Here is a 19,851-nt window from a genome sequence, read left to right as displayed (position 1 = left end):
ATACGGATACATTTGCTTTCCACTAAGCTGGGTAAACTGAGCCACAGGGAGGCTGCATGACAGGTATGCATCACACAGAGGGAACACAGCCTCCTGACTCCAGCTGGCTTCTCTCTGTGGCCTCACACATGGTCTCACTAGGGTCCAGGTACTTGAGCAACATCAGCTATGGTCCTGTGGTCCTGCATCCCAGCATTCCAGACTTTCTGTCATTCTGGATGATGCTTTCAAGCAGTTATGAAGGATAATAGTGTGTGCCCTCAGCCTTAGCCACCTCGAGATGGAAATCTGCTCAGAGCAGCAAATTTTCTTGATCCCCACCAAAGACACTGAAGGAAGGTCTGGGAACAGGTCTGAATCAACTGAAAGGAGGGAAGGATGATGCAGGGAGCCCCCCTCAACAGGCTCCCTTGCTATTGGAGCCTCCAGGAGCTGAGTCCTGCTGACTTGGGGGAGGTGGTTCTGTGCTCACCCTCTTCGAGTGGACACAGCCCCAGCATGCTGACTCTGCTGGTGCCGTGGCTGACAGCCCCCACATGGTGCAGTGATGCAGCCCAGGACGCTAATGGGCTTTCATTGATTCTGCTGACAAAGCCAGTGAGAATGTCATGTAACATGAAAGAATGCTGGAGCCTAACCTGGCCTACGAGACCCTGGGTGTGTGTGTGGACACATGCAGTGAGGGGTCCGAGAAGGGCGTTTTGCAACAGTGATTTAGATATCTTACAGCTAGACAAGCTGGAATGGAGTGGACATTCCAGAAATCAGAATGACTGTTCTAAAGTACACCTCCGATCCTCAGCTCCCCTCCACGCCCCAATCTGTGTTTTAGTGATAGAACATGGCCTTTATGAGTAGTTCTGTTTTAGGAGCAGCGAATGAATCATTCAGGAAGCTTCTTACAATCATATATTTCTAGGTCCCATTCCTACAAGTCCAAAGTGGGCCTAGAAATCTGTATTTTTGCGTTTTGCAGTGAAGCTAATGCTGCATGCCACAGGACACACCCTAAGAGACACTAAGCACAGCCCTTGTGGCTTTCTCCCATATTCCATCTTTTGCTAAGATATGTCTGCATATAGTTTTTGTGGAATTTGTAAGAATTGAGAGCCACTGGTGGAAAACACCTGATCGGCTTTGTTGGGGTGCTCCAGGCAGCATGGACCAGAGGGGAGATAAGGAGGCCCACTCACCCCAGGACAACCACCCAAGCGGCTGAAAGACGGCCCAGGCTATCCCTGTTTAGTGTTGGACAGTCTGTTTTCCCTGCCTTTGTATGTCGGGAAGCTCATGAGTCTGGGCTGTCTGCCAACTGGGTCACACTTCAGGAGTCCTCCAGGGTGGGAACTGCCCCCACTTCCCTCCAGGCTGCAGAAGGGAAGTGGTTAATGAAACTGGGACAGGGGGGGCCCTGGGAGAGGTGCTTGCAGACGGGGAGGCACCCGGTGGGGAGGACTCACGGCTCGGTCCACGGATCTTGATGGGCTTACTGCTGGTCATGGACTGGGAGCACGTCTGACACAAGCATTCCTTTCCACTGAAGGTCACCTTGTCTCCAATGGGGAAAGGCTTCCTGTGAGGAGGAAGAAGAAGAAATTCAACACCTCCTCTCCAGAGGGCTCTGTGTCTATAGGTGACTTGACGACAAGTGCTTGAAGATCTCTGGTAGCACATACAGAGTACCAGCTGCATTCATGGGCTGTTCCCAGGGCAGAGCTAAACCACTCAATCAGGATCGGGACTGGAAGGAGATCTAGATAGGCCATTTACATGATTTTTAAACACTGGGCAAATCACAACACTTATTTGAGCTTGCATTTCTTTTCTATACAACGATGGTGGTGGTGGCTTAGTCACAAAGTCGTGTCCGACTCTTGTGACCCCATGGACTATAGCCTCGCAGGCTCCTCTGTCCATGGAATTCTCCAGGCAAGAATACTGGAGTGGGTTTTCATTTCCTTCTATACAATAAAGAGGCTAAAAACTCGTCCCAGGGGTGCTTCCTCCTGGAAGGATGTCTTCCCAACTTGACCTATCCCTGTAAGTCAGGAAGAACTCAATTTAATTTGCCAAAACATCTTCCTTTTACTCCCCAGGACATCCATAGAGAACCTCTTCCTCTGCTCACCTGCCTTTGAACAGTTGGGAGTTCCACAGCTCAGGAATCTCAAGCTTGTCCTGTCCTGCCTCCCTAACTAAATATAAACTGTTTAGAACCCTCAGCACAGCCAATCCCATCACGCAGCAGCTCTTGCTCATGTGGTCTAGAATGGCTGTTAACATGGGTTCTCAGCACACGGCCCTAAGTCTGCTGTGGTTCTACAGCCCTTACATTAGCAACGTGAACAATGGCGGGAGTGCTGGGGAAGGCGAGCTGTGCTCTTGTCACAGCCCAGGCACTCACTGCTGGTAAAAGGACGTGGGTCATGACCTTGAGAAGACACTGTCTCCATGCGGCTTCACAAAACCTCCACTTTATGCTATATTGACCCTACTGTGCAAACTTCCAATGGTTCTGGCATTCTAGGACCTAAGGGCTAGGGTTTTAAGGGCTGGATGAAAGAATGAATGCCGCTGGATGATATTTTCTTAGGTACTGTGTCATTAGTCTCAATCAAAAACCCCAAGTGGTTAATTACTCTAGCTGGTAACAAAGAGGTGGTTATTTTATGAGAATAATTAATCTATAGATTACTTTCCCTATTAAAAAGTACATACATATACTCCAATAGTGCTTTACTTATGACTTAGAGCAGTCCATTAAATGTTAAAATATTGGTGGACAGGGTTGAGGTTTTCTTTATTTTTTGTCTCCTTAATATGGTATTTGGTATACAGTGGGTCCTTAAGGTACATTTGCTAAGTTAACAAGTGATGAGGATGCTTGGGGTGGGGAGGAGGCAGATGGTGAGCTTTCCATCAACTATCAAAGGTCTTGAGAATGGAGAGAGTAACATGGAAACATATACTCTACCATATATAAAATAGATAGCCAGTGGGAATTTGCTGTATGACTCAGGGAACTCAAACCAGGGCTCTGTAACAACCTAGAGGGATGGGATGGGGTGGGAGGTGGGAAGGAGGTTCAAGAGTGGGGGGACATAGGTATACCTATGGCTGATTCATGTTGATGTATGGCAGAAACCAACACAATATTGTAAAGTATTATCCTTCAATTAAAAATAAATAAATTGTAAAGTCTTGAGAAGGTAGATGATGAACATTATGATACAGAAAAGAATAATAAAATCAGACACAATTTGGTACCAGTCACTGAACAGTCTATGCAAGTACCGTCTCATTTATTTTCCTGAAAACCTAATGAAGTTGGACTGGTTTTGATGCCCATTTTACCAATGAAGCTGAGGCTTACAGAGGTGGGGTCACCTGCCAGGGTCGTGGAGGAAGGCTATAAAATAGACATCCCAGGACCACATGTGGCTGAGGATGTGAGTGCCTGAGCCAGACTCGTGGATTCCACACTGAGTCTTGAGAGGCCCTGGCACTCAGTGGTTCCTTTGGGGCCTTTTGATGGGGAATAGGAGACTTGAGTGTAGGGGCTCAGATCTTTACTCTGCCTTCATCTTGGGACAAACTAGTGTTTTGTATTAGACCACATCTAATAGACAGGATTCAGCTGCTAAATGTTCAAAACCATTTGCTTGTCAAGTCCTTCCACTCCTGAGATTCCAGGAATGAGAGTGTTCACCCCGAGATCTGCCTGGGAAAGGCCATTTTCTCCCCTTCCCCAGGGACCTAGGGAGAGGGTCCCAGCCCTTGCTAGTCACCCACTCACTTGCACAAGCTGCACACAAAGCACTTGGGGTGGTAGGTGCGGCCCAGCGCGGAGATGACCTCGCCCGTGATGAAGTCCCGGCAGCTGTCGCAGCGGGTGCCGTAGAGTTGCTGGTAGTCCTGGGTGCAGATGTACTCCTGGTTCTTAAAGAAGAAGCCTGACTGGGCTAGGCCACAGCCACACACTTGAGGAAACAAGGAGGGAAATAAAGGCAGGTGAGTTCAAGGAAGGGTCTGCGAGCAGGAGGTTCTTGCTGGGGATGAGGCTGGAGGATGACTCAGTTACAAGCAACCAGAGAATGGTGACACATGGGAACTCACGGGCCTCTGGGGCCAGTGCTTCTCAAAGGATTGTCTGAAGATGACTTGCATCAGAATCACCTGGCGAACTTCTGGAGATGTAGCTGCGGGGACCTGAATCAGACTCTCTGGGGCTGCAGAGCCTAGGCACCTGCATTTTTAGCACAACTCCCTGGCTGACCCTGATGCGCATTGTTGCTGCTGCTGCTGCTAAGTCACTTCAGTCGTGTCCGACTCTGTGCGACCCCATAGATGGCAGCCCACCAGGCTCCCCCATCCCTGGGATTCTCTAGGCAAGAACACTGGAGTGGGTTGTGCACTGACACCAGCCATGTTGTACAATCCTCTTAAGATATAGGCTGTGCAGCTCACACAATGCAACACAGCTAGGGATACCATGATCTAATAAAAGAATCATTCAGTTAAAAATTTCCTGAGCATTTCCTATGTGCACGAGTCTGTGCTAGATGAAGACAACTTAGAATGTCAATGGGATATATGATTTGAAGATTACAATCTGTCCGCATCATAGTTTATGTCTTTTGGGATATCCTGGTGGACAAGATGAAGTAAGGTAGGATGGATAATAGAAGAGCACGTGGACATAATTATAGGTGTCTGAACTGAATCATGGGGGACCCTCTCCCCCAAAGGACTTAAAAATGTGGGAAATGAGATTTCCCTCTGAGAGTTATGAAATCAACACATAATGGGAAGAGCAGAAAGAGGCTGTTTCCTTCAAGATATCGAATGACTCTCAGGGCCACCAGAACTGCTGAGTATATTGACCCAGTTAAAACAAGGATGGGTCAGTCAGGAAGGGACCAGTCAGCAACAGAGGAAAGCAGCTGGAGAGCTCTTTCAAATCCCCCTTGTTCAGAGTTTGCATTCTCCAAGTGACTGTCTGACAGTTTGACTTTCTACATAAGTTGCCTTTGGGAAGAAGCAGTTGGTCAGGGCAATGTGAACTGATACAACAGAGAGTTACAGCTCTTGTTTATGGTAATAAACAGGCACTTAGCTTTAATACACCGGTTTCCCAAAAATGTAGTTAGCCTGACTCAAGCTTTATCAAGTGTGATCCGTGGTGGGGATCCTTGTACAAGCCTCTAAGTGCAAGGACCTGGCCTGGACTGGGTGACATCACCCCAGTAAATACCCTCTCATCTTTAACAGGCAAAGTTGTTTTCCAAAAGCAGCTTGGTTAAAGGTAGGAGGGACTTCCAGGTGAATGTCAGAAGTATTTCACAAGTGTTTATTTACTCTGCAGGCCAGAGGTAGGATTAAAGGGCCAAGTTGAGGTAGCAGGGCAGCTTCAAAGTGAATTCACATGTCACAGCACCAGGGAAAACAGTCTAGGTCAGTGACAGACTCTACTCTGGAAGTCTGACCACCTGGTCTCTGGTCTTGTCACTGCCACTAACTCTCTGGGTGACAATGACCTTGGCCGTCTATAATCTGGGGCCTCTGTTCACTGCTATGCAAAAAGCAGAAACTGGACAAGAAATGACCTGAGATTTTCTTCCGATATTGACATCCTGTGAGTCTAGAAGAAGGGGAGCTTTCTTCAGGGCTGACTATGTGCCTAAACATTTAAAACTCTGTATGAGGTACAGCTGGATGTCCATAGAGACCAGCCCTGTAGGGCTGACGAGTGGAGGTGGTGGTGGTGGAGGTAGCAAGTGGGGAAGGGTCCGTCTTTCATCAGGCTTCATCTTTCATCAGCATTCATGAAAACTCATCACATCAAACAATGCCTGGTCTGGAGGGCAGGCAAGGCCAGAGAACAGGCTGTTCTGGGTGTGCAGGTGGCAGATCGATTGATGGCTGTGGAATTAGTTAGGTCATGGCCTACGACCTCACTGGAAAGAGCTCCTGTTTTTTCCCTTCTTTTCTCTCCTTTGTGTCCCCAGCCAATTCTACTCCCAGAGCCACCTCTCCCAGTGGAGAAAACCAGGAGGCCATACAAAAACTCGGAACAATCAGTTCCTTCATTTCCCCCAAGGAGCTGAAGGAGGAAGTTTTTGGTAGAAAGGATGTAAGAGTTGATAAGAATTCCAGGGTTCCTGGAAATACAGTGGGGAACACGAGGTGGAAGGTAGGCTTGACAGATGTGTTCGAGCCTGAGCAGAGGTCTTCATTCAAATAACAGGAAAGGCCACGGGAAGGGTCTGCAGTATGGAAGTGACATGGAATTAATATATCCAGGGCAGTCATTTTGTGAATCAAAAAGTCAGTCTTATAATTAAAAGAAAGATCATACAGTTTGACAATGGGACAGAACATGAGAACTCAGAACTGCTTCAAGAAAATAAAGAATGAAAGCTCACTATAAATATAATGCCTAGAAGAGGTTTTACACCCAGTCTTACTGTGTTTCAGTGGAAAATGTACTATTTTGAGGGTCACTGGACCTTCCTCCATATTTCTATTCTAGCACTCAGGTGCTGTGTGACTTTGAAAAAGTGACCTCACCTCTCTGGAGTTCAGCTGCCTCATTTGTAAAATGAGGGAGCCATGTGGAAACTGAGGACACATCCAGGTCTAAGAGTCTAGGATTCTGTCATATAATTCTGTTGATTTTCAACTTTTCAAATGAGACAGTTTTACAGACTTTCAAAGTGTTAGAAGGTCCCCTGAGGGGAATTTCATTCATTATTTTAAACATTTAAATTATGAAATATACATATAGAAAATGTAATAAATATACTACACTGTATACTGTACACTGTAAAGAAGAAACATAAAATACGCCCCCAGGTATCCATTACTGAATTTATGAAACAACATTACCAGCACCTTGGAATCCCGTTCATCACCCTAAGAATGCCTCCTTTCCACACTCCTTTCCCGAATCATGAGTTTATCAATCTCCTTGCTTTTCTTTACAGTTTTACTACCTTTGAGGTATCCACAAACAATATATTGTTTAGTTTTGCCTGCTGTGAATTTTATACAGATAGAATCATATTGTATTAACTCTTCTGTCTAATTTACTGCTTCATTCTCTCAGTGTTATGCTTTTGAAATTCATTCATGTCGATGCACCTAATTGTGGTTCCTTTGTTTTGCTGTGTATATTGAACTGTGACTATATCACAACTGATCTATTCAACCTGTCCTAGATACAACTTCTTTACAAATATCAATACATGATTTACAGATTCTATCTTTCATTCTATGTGTTTACCTTTTACATTCCTGATGATCTATTTTGAAACAAAAAGGTTTTAAATTTTGATGATGTTTAATTTATTTTTCCCCAGTTGCTTTGTTATCATGTCCAAGAAGGCTTTGCCTTCTAATGTCACAAATATTTGCTTCTATATTTTGTTTGAAAAGTTTTGTAGTTTTAGCTCTTACCTTTAGATTTGTGACTCACTTTGACTTAATTTTTGTGTATGGTGTGAAGAAGACTGCAATTTCATTTTTTTGTGTGTGTACATATGTTCAGTTTTCCTAGCATCAATTGTTGAAGACTATTATTTCCCTATTGAATTATTTTGGTTGTCTTGATAATATTTAGCTGGCCATAACTATAAGACTGTATTTTTAAAAATTAATTAATTAATTTTTGGCTGTGCTAGGTCTTCACTGCTGCTTTCTCTACTTGCGATGAGCAGGGTCTACTCTCTAGGTGCAGTGTGTAGAGGTCTCACTGCAGCAGCTTCTCTTGTGGAGCACAGGCTCCAAGGCATGAGGGCTTCAGTAGCTGCAACACACGGGCTCTGGAGCATAGGCTATTATAGAGCACTATTGAACAACTGGGCTCTAGAGTATGGGCCCAGTGGCTCCACGGCATGTGGGATCTTCCCAGATCAGGGATCGAACTCATTTCTCCTGCACCGGCAGACGGATTCTTTACCACTGAGCCACCAAGGAAGCCCAAGGCTTTATCTTTGCCTCTCATTTCTACTCTATTGATCTCTATGTCTATCATTGTACCACACTGTTGTGTTTATTGTAGCTTTGCAATAAGCTTTTAAAGTGGGAATTTTGAGTCTTCCAACTTTGTTCTTCCTTTTAAAGATTATTTTGGTTATTTTATGTCTCTAATTTCACATACATTTTAGAATTAGTTTGACAATTTCTGCAAAGATGTCAGTGGGGATTTTCATAGGGACTACATGTGCTATGAACTGAATAGTGTCCTCCCCTAGATTTGTATGTTGAAGCCCCAAGCCACAACATGATAGTATTTAGATAGGTGGACTTTAGGAGATAATTAGGTTTAGATGAGGCCATAGGATGGGACCTTCATTATGGGATTAGTGCCCTCATTAGAAGAGACACCAGCAAACTTGCTCATTCTCTTTCTCATTCTCATCTTCCCTCCTTCCCACCCTCCCTCCCAGAAAATGTGAGGACACAGTGAGAACCGACATGTCAGCAAGACAGGAAGGGAGCTTTCCATAACCTGACTATGCTGACACCATGACCTTGGACTTGCAACTTCCAGAATTGTGAGAAAATATGCTACTGCTGTTTATATCACCCAATCTTTATTTTGCTATGGCAGCCTGAGCTGACTAAGACAGCACTAAGTTCATAGACTGACCTGAGAATATTGCCTTCAAAACAAGATTTCTGATCCATGAACATGGTATATTTTTTTCACTTATTCTTTAATATTTTATGGCTCTCAAAGTATAAATTTTATGCCTTCAATAAATTTATTCTTATGTATTTTATTTGATGCTATTGTAAAGGGAATTGTTTTCTCAATTTTATTTTCAAATTGTTCATTTTAAGTATATAGAAATACAACTAATTCTGGTAAACTGATCTTGTAACTTGAAATCTGATCAACTTGTTACTTCTAATAGTTTTTTAGTGCATTCCTTGGGATTTGTTATACACAAGGTCATGCCATGGGCAAACAGAGATATTCTTACTTTTTTTTCAATCTGGGTGTCTTTTATTTCATTTTCTTGCCTAACTGACCTACCATGTACAATGTTAAACAGAAGTGGTAAGAGCAGACTTTTTTTCTTATTAATATTTTTTATCTCAAAGGGAAGCAGTCAGTCAGTCAGTCTTTCACCATTAAGTATGATGTTAGCTGTTGGTTTGCCTTTGTTCTTGAAAGATAGTTTTGCTGAATACATAAATTTTTAGGTACTTCTTTCAGTACATAAAGATATTATTTCACTGTTTTCGGATTTCCTTGTTGCTACTAAAAGTTTAGCTGTCAGCTTATTTACCATTCATATGCAGATGTCCTGGCTCTTCTCTCTGGCTACTTTTAAGATGTTTTTTTTTTTGGGGGGGGTGGGGGGGGAGGTGATCTGCAGTTTCACTATGATGTGTGTAGGTAGATTTCTTTTATATTTTCCTACTGGGATTTATTAAGTTTCCTAGATTCAAGGATTTGTGTCTTTCAACAGTTCTACATAATTCAAAGATGCTATCTCTTCAAACATTGTCCTCCTACTCATGTTCTCTATTATATCTCTGTAGAACTCTGATTAGATACATGTCAAACTCTCTCACTATATTCTCCATGTATAAACTTCTCTTTTATTTTTATCACTTTCTTGTATTTCTGGGCTATACATATATACTGCTCTCTTTACTGAATCTTAAAGTTTATTGTCTTTCAACAACATCTGATCTGCTAATTAATCCATACAGTGAGTTTTAAATCTTAAATACTATACATTTTTATGTCTAGAATGTATATTGTTTCTTTTTCAAATCTGCTGTTGTTATGACGTATTGTCTCTTGTTCATTGTTTTTGCTGGCTTCTCTTACTTGTGTAAATGTATTGAAAGTACTTATTATACAATGTCAGAAAACTTCAATCTATAAAGTCTCCAAGGTTCCCATTCTATTCTCCATCATTCTGCTGGCTTTCTCTCATTATGATTTGTGTATTTTTTTTACTGGAGTTATTCATTATGATAATAATGTTATCTGTAGAAATTCTTTGAGATCTAGAATAAACCTGACCTTTGCCAAGTGTGGGATCACTTTTAAATTGTTTCACTTTTAAAAATGCCAAATGTATAGCATGAAAATAGAATGTGAATCTATATAAAGAGTGGGTACAGTTAGACATTTTGTTACAAGTTTTGCTGTCTTATACCCAGTGCCTAAGTTGGTACAGGAAAGTTTCAGTGCTGTTTCCTTTTCTGTTTACTTCTCATCCATCCATACATTGGGAATAATCTTTAGTAGGAGGAAATTTAGTTTTACTCAGAGGTCTCCTGTTAGAATCCTATGTTGGTCAGGCTCTAGGCTTTGACTTCTACTCTCTATGATCCATGTAGCCATCAAGGTAAAAGCTCAAGGTCTTCAAGATTTAGCATAAAACATGAGGATTAAATCTGGCATTAGCAGTCACACCAGGATTTCTGCTTTTATTTTATTTTTTACCTCTGCAGATTCCTTCCTTTCACGTCAGCACAGCTGTGCATTTTAAAAGGGTTCTAAAAGAAATTCATAGAAATTTAGGGTTATTTAAATTTGGAAAACTCAGCAGTGGCCACAGGACTGGAAAAGGTCAGTCTTCATTCCAATCCCAAAGAAAGACAATGCCAAAGAATGCTCAAACTACTGCACAGTTGCACTCATCTCACATGCTAGTAAAGTAATGCTCAAAATTCTCCAAGCCAGGCTTCACCAATATGTGAACCGTGAACTTCCTGATGTTCAAGCTGGTTTTAGAAAAGGCAGAGGAACCAGAGATCAAATGGCCAACATCCGCTGGATCATGGAAAAAGCAAGAGAGTTCCAGAAAAACATCTATTTCTGCTTTATTGACTATGCCAAAGCCTTTGACTGTGTGGATCACAATAAACTGTGGAAAATTCTGAGAGAGATGGGAATACTAGACCACCTGACCTGCCTCTTGAGAAACCTATATGCAGGTCAGGAAGCAACAGTTAGAACTGGACATGGAACAACAGACTGGTTCCAAATAGGAAAAGGAGTACATCAAGGCTGTATATTGTCACCCTGCTTATTTAACTTATATGCAGAGTACATCATGAGAAATGCTGGACTGGAAGAAACACAAGCTGGAATCAAGATTGCCGGGAGAAATATCAATAACCTCAGATACGCAGGTGACACCACCCTTACGGCAGAAAGTGAAGAGGAGCTAAAAGCCTCTTGATGAAAGTGAAAGTGGAGAGTAAAAAAGTTGGCTTGGAGCTCAACATTCAGAAAATGAAGATCATGGCATCTGGTCCCATCACTTCATGGGAAATAGATGGGGAAACAGTGGAAACAGTGTCAGACTTTATTTTTTTGGGCTCCAAAATCACTGCAGATGGTGACTGCAGCCCTGAAATTAAAAGATGCTTACTCCTTGGAAGGAAAGTTATGACCAACCTAGACAGCATATTCAAAAGCAGAGACATTACTTTGCAGACTAAGGTCCATCTAGTCAAGGCTATGGTTTTTCCTGTGGTCATGTATGGATGTGAGAGTTGGACTGTGAAGAAGGCTGAGTGTCGAAGAATTGATGCTTTTGAACTGTGGTGTTGGAGAAGACTCTTGAGAGTCCCTTGGACTGCATGGAGATCCAACCAGTCCATTCTAAAGGAGATCAGCCCTGGGATTTCTTTGGAAGGAATGGTGCTAAAGCTGAAGCTCCAGTACTTTGGCCACCTCATGCGAAGAGTTGAGTCATTGGAAAAGACTCTGATGCTGGGAGGGATTGGGGGCAGGAGGAGAAGGGGACAACAGAGAATGAGATGGCTGGATGGCATCACGGACTCGATGGGCGTGAGTCTGAGTGAACTCTGGGAGCTGGTGATGGACAGGGAGGCCTGGCGTGCTACGATTCATGGGGTCGCAAAGAGTCGGACACGACTGAGTGACTGAACTGAACGGAGGGTAACTAATCCTTATACCATTTACTGCTGGAAACAAAAATACTCTCCAAGTAAAGCTGACATTGTAAATATTCATAAAAATGATAAATTTTTTGGTCTTAAAATCTCCCTTAAAAGATTTTCTATTATCTCCCTATGGTAGACTGTCAAAATGGCCCAATTCTTCATTTCTCTGTATTCACATCATTGAAATCTCATGTTGCAGCTCCTCCCACAAAAGTCAAAGTTTATTTCTCTACGATCTTGAATCTGGGTTGGCAATTTGACTTGTTTTGGTCAATGGGACATTAACAAGTATAACACAAGGTGAGGCGCAAAATGGTCTTGCTTACTAAAGCCTGCTCTTTTGTCGCATTTGGAACTCAAAGACTACCATGCAAATGAGTCCAAGACAGTCTGCTGGAGGATGAGAAGCCATATGGAGGTACTCAGGTCAACAGCCTGCCAACCACTGCCAGCTGACCCATCATATCATTATAATGAGGTGAGGAGAGATAAGCAGAGCCAAGTCAGATTGGAATAACTGCCCAGCGAACCCAGAGAAACATGAGCTAAATAAAAGATTGTTTTAAACTATTAAGTTTCGGCTTAAAGCAAAAGAAGAAACACAGTCTCTTAAGCATATACCTGTAGATTCATAGGTCAAACCTCCTTGTAACAATTTTATTGTCACTACTCTTTGTCCTTTTTCAGTTTCTGGGGATGTAAAAATGGTCACACAGCAAGATACTCTCTCAGGTCAACTAGTACTAAAGGGGTTTGCCAATTCTCAATATAAAATACAAACCACATAGAACTTTGCCAAGATGGAGTAGGACAAGAGCTCACCTTCTCATGAAAACACCAAGATCACAACTAACTGTTGAACAACTACCAACAAAAAACCATTGGAACCTATCAAAAAAGATACCCTATATCCAAAGAAAAGAAGAAGCCACATCAGGATGGTAGGAGAGGAACAATCATGATCAAATCAAACCGCACAGTCCCTGGGTGGGTGAATCACAAACTGAAAAACAATTATATCACAGAGTTTCTCTCACAGAAGTGAAAGTTCTGAGCCCCACATCAGGATCCCTAGCCTGGAGGTCTGGCAGTAGGAAGAGGAGCTCCCAGAGCATCTTTTTTTTTTTCCCCAAATCATCAGTTTAATTTTATGAACTAGTCACATGTGACACATTGCCAGACATCATTACAATTTTTAGCAAATTACACTGAACCACACTTTTTTTTCTAGATGACCATTTAAAAAATTTTTTATTTTATATGTAGATAGAGTTAACATCTATCCTTCTGAAACTCTTCAATATACCACAGTAACAAACTGGAGAGTAAAAACCTTATGATTACCTCAGTAGCTGCAGAAAAGTCTTTTGATAAAATTCAACACCCATTTATGATAAAAACTCTCCAGAAAGTAGGCATGGGGTAGCCTCCCTCAGCACAGTAAAGGCCATATATGGCAAATGTACAATTAACATCATATTCAACAGTGGGAAGCTGAAGGCACTTCCTCTAAGACCAGGACTAAGACAAGGACGTCAGCTGGTCACCTTGATTTAATACAGTTTCGGAAGTCCTAGCCACGGCAATCAGAGAAGAAAAAGAAGTAAAAAGAATCCAGATTGGAAAAGAAGAAATAAAACTGTCACTGTTGCAGATGACATGATACTATACACAGAAAATCCTAAAGATGCTACCAGAAAGCTATCAATACTATAGCTCATCAGTGAATTTGGTCAAGTTTTAGGATACAAAATTAATATGCAGAAATATGCATTCTTATACATTAACAATGAAAGATCAGAAAGAGAAATTAAAGAAATAATTGCATTTACCATCACATCAAAAAGAATAAAATACCAAGAAATATACCTACCTCAGGGGACAGAAGAACTGCTTTTTGAAAGCTGTAAGAAGCTGAGGAAAAAAATCAAAGATGACACAAACAGATGGAAAGATATACCATATTCTTGGATTGGAAGAATCAATGTTGTCAAAATGACTATACTACCCAAGGCAACCTACAGATTCAAGGCAATCCCTACTGAATTACCAATGACGTTGTTCACAGGACTAGAAGAGAAAAATCTTAAAACTTGTATGGAGACACAAAAGACTCCTAATAGCCAAAGCAATCTTAAGAAAGAAAAATGGAACAGAAAGAATCAGGCTCTGTGACTTCAGACTACATTACAAAGTTACAGCCACCAAGAGAGTATGGTCCTGGCACAAAAACAGAAATACAGATAAATGGAACAGTATAGAAAGCCAGAAATAAACCCATGCAGCTATGGTCAGTTAACTTATGACAAATTGACTAAACAATATTGGAAAGACAATCTCTTTAACAAACGGTACTGTGAAAACTGGACAGCTACATTAAAAAAGTAAAATTAGATCATTCTTTAACACAATACACAAAAATAAGCTCAAAATGGATGAGAGACTTAAATGTGAGACTGGACACTATAAAACTTTTAGAGGAAAATATAGGCAGAACATTCTGACATGAATCGTAGCACTATCTTTTCCAATCCATCTCCCAGAATAATGGAAATAAAAACCAAAATAAACAAATGGAACCTACTTAAACTCAAAAGTTTTTGTAGAGCAAAGGAAGACCACAAACAAAACAAAAAGACAACTCACAGTTTGGGAGAAAATGTTTGCAAATGATGTGGCTGACAAAGCATTAGCCTCAAAAATTTACAAACAGCTCATGATGCATAACAGCATCAAAACAAACAACTCAACCGAAAAATGGGCAGAAGACCTAAATAGACATTTCTCCAAAGAAAACATACAGATGGTCAAGAGGCACATGAAAAGATGTTCAACATGTCTAATTAGAGAAATGGAAATCAAAACTACAATATGATAGCACCTTACACCAGTCAGAATGGCCATCATCCAAAAAAAAAAAAAAAAAAATCCACAAACAATAAATGCTAGAGAGTGTGTGGAGAGAAAGGAGCCCTGCTACACTGTTGGTGGGAATGTAAATTGGGACAGTCATCATGGAGAACAGAATGGAATTTTTTAGCTTTGTTTTTTCCTTAAAAAACTAAAAATAGATCTACCATATGACTCTGAAATCCCACTCTCAGGCATATATCCAGAGCAAAACGTGATCCAAAAGGATACATGCACCCCAGTGTTCATCACAGTGCTGTTTACAATAGCCAAGACATGGACGCAACCTAAATGTCCATCAACAGAGGCATGGATTAAGAAGATCTGATACATATATATAATGGAAATCACTTAACCATTAAAAAGAATGAAATAATGCCATTTATGGCAACATGGATGGACCTAGAGATCGTCATAGTGAGTGAAGTGAGTCAGATAGAGAGGGAGAAATATTATATGACATCTCTTATATGTGGAATCTAAAAAGAAATGATCCAAATGAACTTACCTACAAAACAGGAGGAGAACCACAGACTTAGAAAATGAACTTATAGCTGCCAGGGGGAGGAATGGGGGAAGGGATAGTTGGAGAGTTCTGGATGGGCATATGTACACTGCTATGTTGAAAATAGATAGCTGACAAGTGTAGGGACCTAGATGGGAGGTGAGTTTGGGCAAGAATGGCTACATGTGTATGTATGATTGGGTCCTTTCGCTATTCACTTACAATTGTCACAACATTATTTGTTAATGGACTATACCCCAATACAAAATAAAAAGTTTTTTTTTTTAAAAGAAAGCAAGAAAAAAAATATTGTCAAATGACTACACTACCCAAGGTAATCTACAGATTCAATGCAATCCCTATTAAATCACCAATGGCATTTTCCACAGAACTAGAACAAAAAGATTTAAAATTTGTATGGAAACACAAAAGACACCAGATAGCCAAAGCAATCTTGAGAAAGAAAAATGGAGTTGGAGGAATCAGGCTCAGACTTCAGACTATACTATAAAGCTATAGTCATTAAAACAATATAGTGCTGGCACAAAATCAGAAATAAAGATCAGTAGAACAGGGTAGAATGTCCAGAGATAAACCCATGTACCTATGGTCACCTAATCTAAGAAAAAGGAGGCAAAAATTTACAATGGATAAAAGATAGTCTCTTCAAAAAATGTTGCTTGGAAAACCGACAGCTACATGTAAAAGAATGAAATTAGAATAGTCCCTAACACCATACACAAAAATAAACTCAAAATGGATTAAAGACCTAAATGTAATGTTGGATACTATAAAACTCTTAGAGGAAAACATAGGCAGAACACTTTCTGTCATAGATCGCAGTAATATCTTTTTCAATCCACCTTCTAATGAAAATAAGAACAAAAATAAACAAATGAGACCTAATTAAACATAAAAGCTTTTGAGCAGCAAAGGAAGCCATAAGCAAAATGAAAAGACAATGCTCAGAATAGGAGAAAATATTTGCAAATGAAGCAACGAATAAGTGATTATTCTCAAAAATACACAAACAGCTCATGTAGCCCAATATAAAAAAAAATAAAAAAAATATGGGTGGAAGAGCTAAACAGACATTTATCCAACAGCACTAATTATTACAGAAATGCAAATCTAAACTACAATGAGGTATCACCTCATACTGGTTAGAATTGCCATTATCAAAAAATCTACAAGCAATAAATACTAGAGAGGGTGTGGAAAAAAGGGAACCCACTACTCTGTTGGTTGGAATGTAAATTAGTGTAGCCACTGTGGAAAACAGTATAGAGGTTTCTTTAAAAAATTAAAAATAGAACTACTCTATGATCCAGCAATCCCAATCTTGGGCATATATCCAGAGGAAACTATAATTCAAAAAGATACATGTGCCCCAATGTTCACTGCAGCACTATTTACAATAGCCAGGATTGGAAGCAACCTAGATGTCCATCAACAGAGGAAACAAAAAAGATGTGGTAATAGATAAGTAGACTATTACTCAGCCGTTAAAAAGGAGCAGATAATGCCATCTGTAGCAACATGGATGGACCTGAAGATTATCATACTAAGTGAAATAAGCCAGGCAGAGAAAGACAAGTATCATAGAGTACCACTTCCACATAGAATCTAAAAAAGAATACAAATGCACTTTTTTATAAAGCTGAAACAGACTCATAGCCTTAGAAAACAAACCTATGGTTACCAGAGGGGAAAGGTTGGGGGGGTGGGGATTGACATATACACATTATTTTGAGTTCATATACACATATACATGCTACTATATTTAAAATAGATGACCAACAAGGACCTACTGTATATCACAGGGAACTCTACCCTATATTCTATTATAATCTAAATGGGAAAAGGCTTTGAAAAAGAAGAGATATATATATATATATATAGTTATATATATATATATATAACCGAAGTACTTTGCTTACACTTGAACCTAATAAAACACTGTAAATCAACTATGCTCCAATACAAACTAAAAATTAAAAAAGGAAACCACATAATTAAAATATATTCCATATAAGCTTCCATAGATAAATTAGGGAATATGTATATGAGATTTATTAGCTCAGTGAAGAGTCCAGTTAGATCCTGGGGAAAGAAATCTGGGACTTTACTTGATGGCAGAGGAAGTCAATCTCAGATGCATGAGGCTGAGGTTAGTAGCAGGTACTAAAATGAAAAGATCTGGTGGTTTCAACTGACCTTAAATTCAATATATATCAGTGGTGTGAAGTGGTTCCACAGGAAGTTAATTTAGTATTAGTCACATTAAATGAATGTAGTCCCTGCTGTATTTGGCAGACCTTGAGAAATGTGGTCTGTTATGAGCTTTATGCTTTAGGAATGATGGTGACAAACTGGAAAGAATCAGGGAGGAAGACTCTAGGATGACTGCACAAGTTGGAATCAGCTCAGATGAAGCCCAGTTTAAGGACCTGCAATATAATTGGGTGTGGGAGAGACCTGACTACAAGCATTGTAGGGCAGCCACGGGGAAAAGCAATCACAAAGAGCTCATAAAACCCCATGAAGACAAATCTAAAGCCAGCAAGGGGAAGTTACAGCTTAGAGGTCAAACGTGCTCTAAACCCAAAGGACAATCCAATATCAGAATGGCTTCTCTGTGGAACAAGAAGCCTGGAAGAAAAGTTCAGGAAGTGGAGGCTGGAGCGGCGTTAGTCAGGGACACGGGGGAGGGAGGGTGGCCTGGTTTGAGAGGGCCCACAAGGCTCCTTCAGCCCAGTTCCTGCCATAGTGAGCCTTCTTTGGGAATGCTTAGCTCGCTTGAGCAAAGGTTTAATAAATTATCCATGGGTAAGCTGTCACAGTTAGAGGTTACCCAGCATCCGTCTGCTCCCAAATTACAAACCTTACTGAAGTTAAGATGTATCTTCTCCCTTGTTAAACCTCTGAGGACTCTCACCCTATCTCAGAGCCATGCCAAATTTTAGCCATGACAGTTTTGCCCTTTCATTGGCTCTCAAATTGATCTATAGGCACAAACCAGGAGTCTTCTCAAATGTGTAAAGTAAGCTTGCAGGATTGCCGTTTTCCTTCTGGGTCAGCACTTCCACTCCAGGGTCTCCAGGCTCCCTCTTCCACCTTGTATCCCACCACATCCCTTACTCTACCCTCTGTCTCATGCCACGCTGCTGAAGACAGAATTCTTATAACCAGCTTAAGGAGGATCTTTTTCGGCCTTTGTAGGTATCTTAACTGCCTATGTTTGTTTGTTCTGCCTGCCCTGTGGCATGTCCTGGGGTGAGAATATGGCCAGGAATCTGAGAAGGGAGTTGGGAGACTGTGCCTCCTACCTTGACAGGTGAAGCATCTGATGTGGAAGTGGTTATTGTGGACACGAACCACCTCCCCTTTGCAGGTGTCTCCACATCGGTAGCACTGGATGACATTGGAGCTGCCCCGGGGACTGTAAGGATTCTGCTGATATGGAACTGTAGAAAGAAACAAAGAGGTCACCATTCAGAAGGCTCTTTTTCTTTAAAAAGTCTGCCATAACACGCGATTATAATATTAACTGGCAGAAAAAGCAGGAAGGGTGAGCATGATTAGCAAAATACCTTTAATACATCATTAAGCTGAGTATGCCAAGCTAAGACATCTTTAAAAGGTGAGTGACATTAAGACAAGAGTTTATAAATCTGCTTAAGCAGGCAGAGACTTCTGAGTGAACATAACCTTTTCTTGCAATAATAGAGCCCAAATTCACAAATGAAAAATAAAAGAGTAAGTAGAGTATTGCAAGACAAATGATCCGGAAATACTGTTTCTTGGGAGATCTCTGGATCACTACCAAGCCCCAAAGGGAATTCAGGTCTTGCCATTGACTCATGGGTCTTGAGGAAAGGGGTGGCTGACTGCCTCCAACTAGCCTTTCTGTTGACAAGTTCCAGCTCCTCTCTGCCTCTCAGTTTACACGTCTATGAAATGAGGATGCTCAATAGGGGCTGACTTTCTGAAAAAAAAAGGCACTCGAGTTGGAAGGAGGTTGATGACGTGACTTACCTTACAACTGCCTTTGAATAGCACTTTCCATAACATTGAGAACACTGTCAAATGTGTGTGGTTGGGGGAAAGAGCTGGTGGAGACTATAAAGGGGCTGAAGTCACTGGGATGGCAGTGCTATGGTCAGCATTTGATGATACTGTAACCTACACTTGCCTTTTGAGGCTACTGATCTCTTGCTTAGACTTTCTCATAGCTTCTTTTCTAGATTTTCTTTCCCTGGAATATACTTTGCATGACCGTTCTATAAACTGGTCATCTAGTATTTTTTATAATAGTAGGTGCCTGTCTAGAAGTTTCAGGGTCAGAAGGGATATTAATAGCTGTCTGGTCCAACCTCTATATATAAACTGTTGAGACAACCTTGGCAGTGAGGAACCCAATGTTCTCTTTTGGAGGAAGCCCCTAGGGGTCCTCGGGAGAGAATCACTCAATTCCTCAGTTCTTACTC

The 19,851-nt window shown here is 41.1% G+C and overlaps 1 protein-coding gene across 2 annotated transcripts in view; it reads right to left on the bottom strand.

Moving 5' to 3' along the window:
- Positions 1 to 19,851, bottom strand: part of ABLIM3 (actin binding LIM protein family member 3) — a 132,761-nt gene that overhangs the window by 68,385 nt on the left and 44,525 nt on the right. For both annotated transcript variants that reach the window (XM_012178759.5, XM_060416591.1), the window contains exons 2-4: positions 18,691 to 18,828; positions 3,797 to 3,980; positions 1,461 to 1,573 (exon numbers count right to left, since the gene is read on the bottom strand). In XM_012178759.5, the coding sequence (XP_012034149.2) occupies positions 1,461 to 1,573; positions 3,797 to 3,980; positions 18,691 to 18,828 (435 nt within the window). The remainder of the gene's footprint in view (positions 1 to 1,460; positions 1,574 to 3,796; positions 3,981 to 18,690; positions 18,829 to 19,851) is intronic.

This window comes from Ovis aries, chromosome 5 (assembly GCF_016772045.2).
Source record: "Ovis aries strain OAR_USU_Benz2616 breed Rambouillet chromosome 5, ARS-UI_Ramb_v3.0, whole genome shotgun sequence".
Lineage (NCBI taxonomy): Eukaryota > Metazoa > Chordata > Mammalia > Artiodactyla > Bovidae > Ovis > Ovis aries.
Note: the sequence above shows the minus strand (reverse complement) of the source record. Positions and strands in the feature narration are given on the sequence as shown.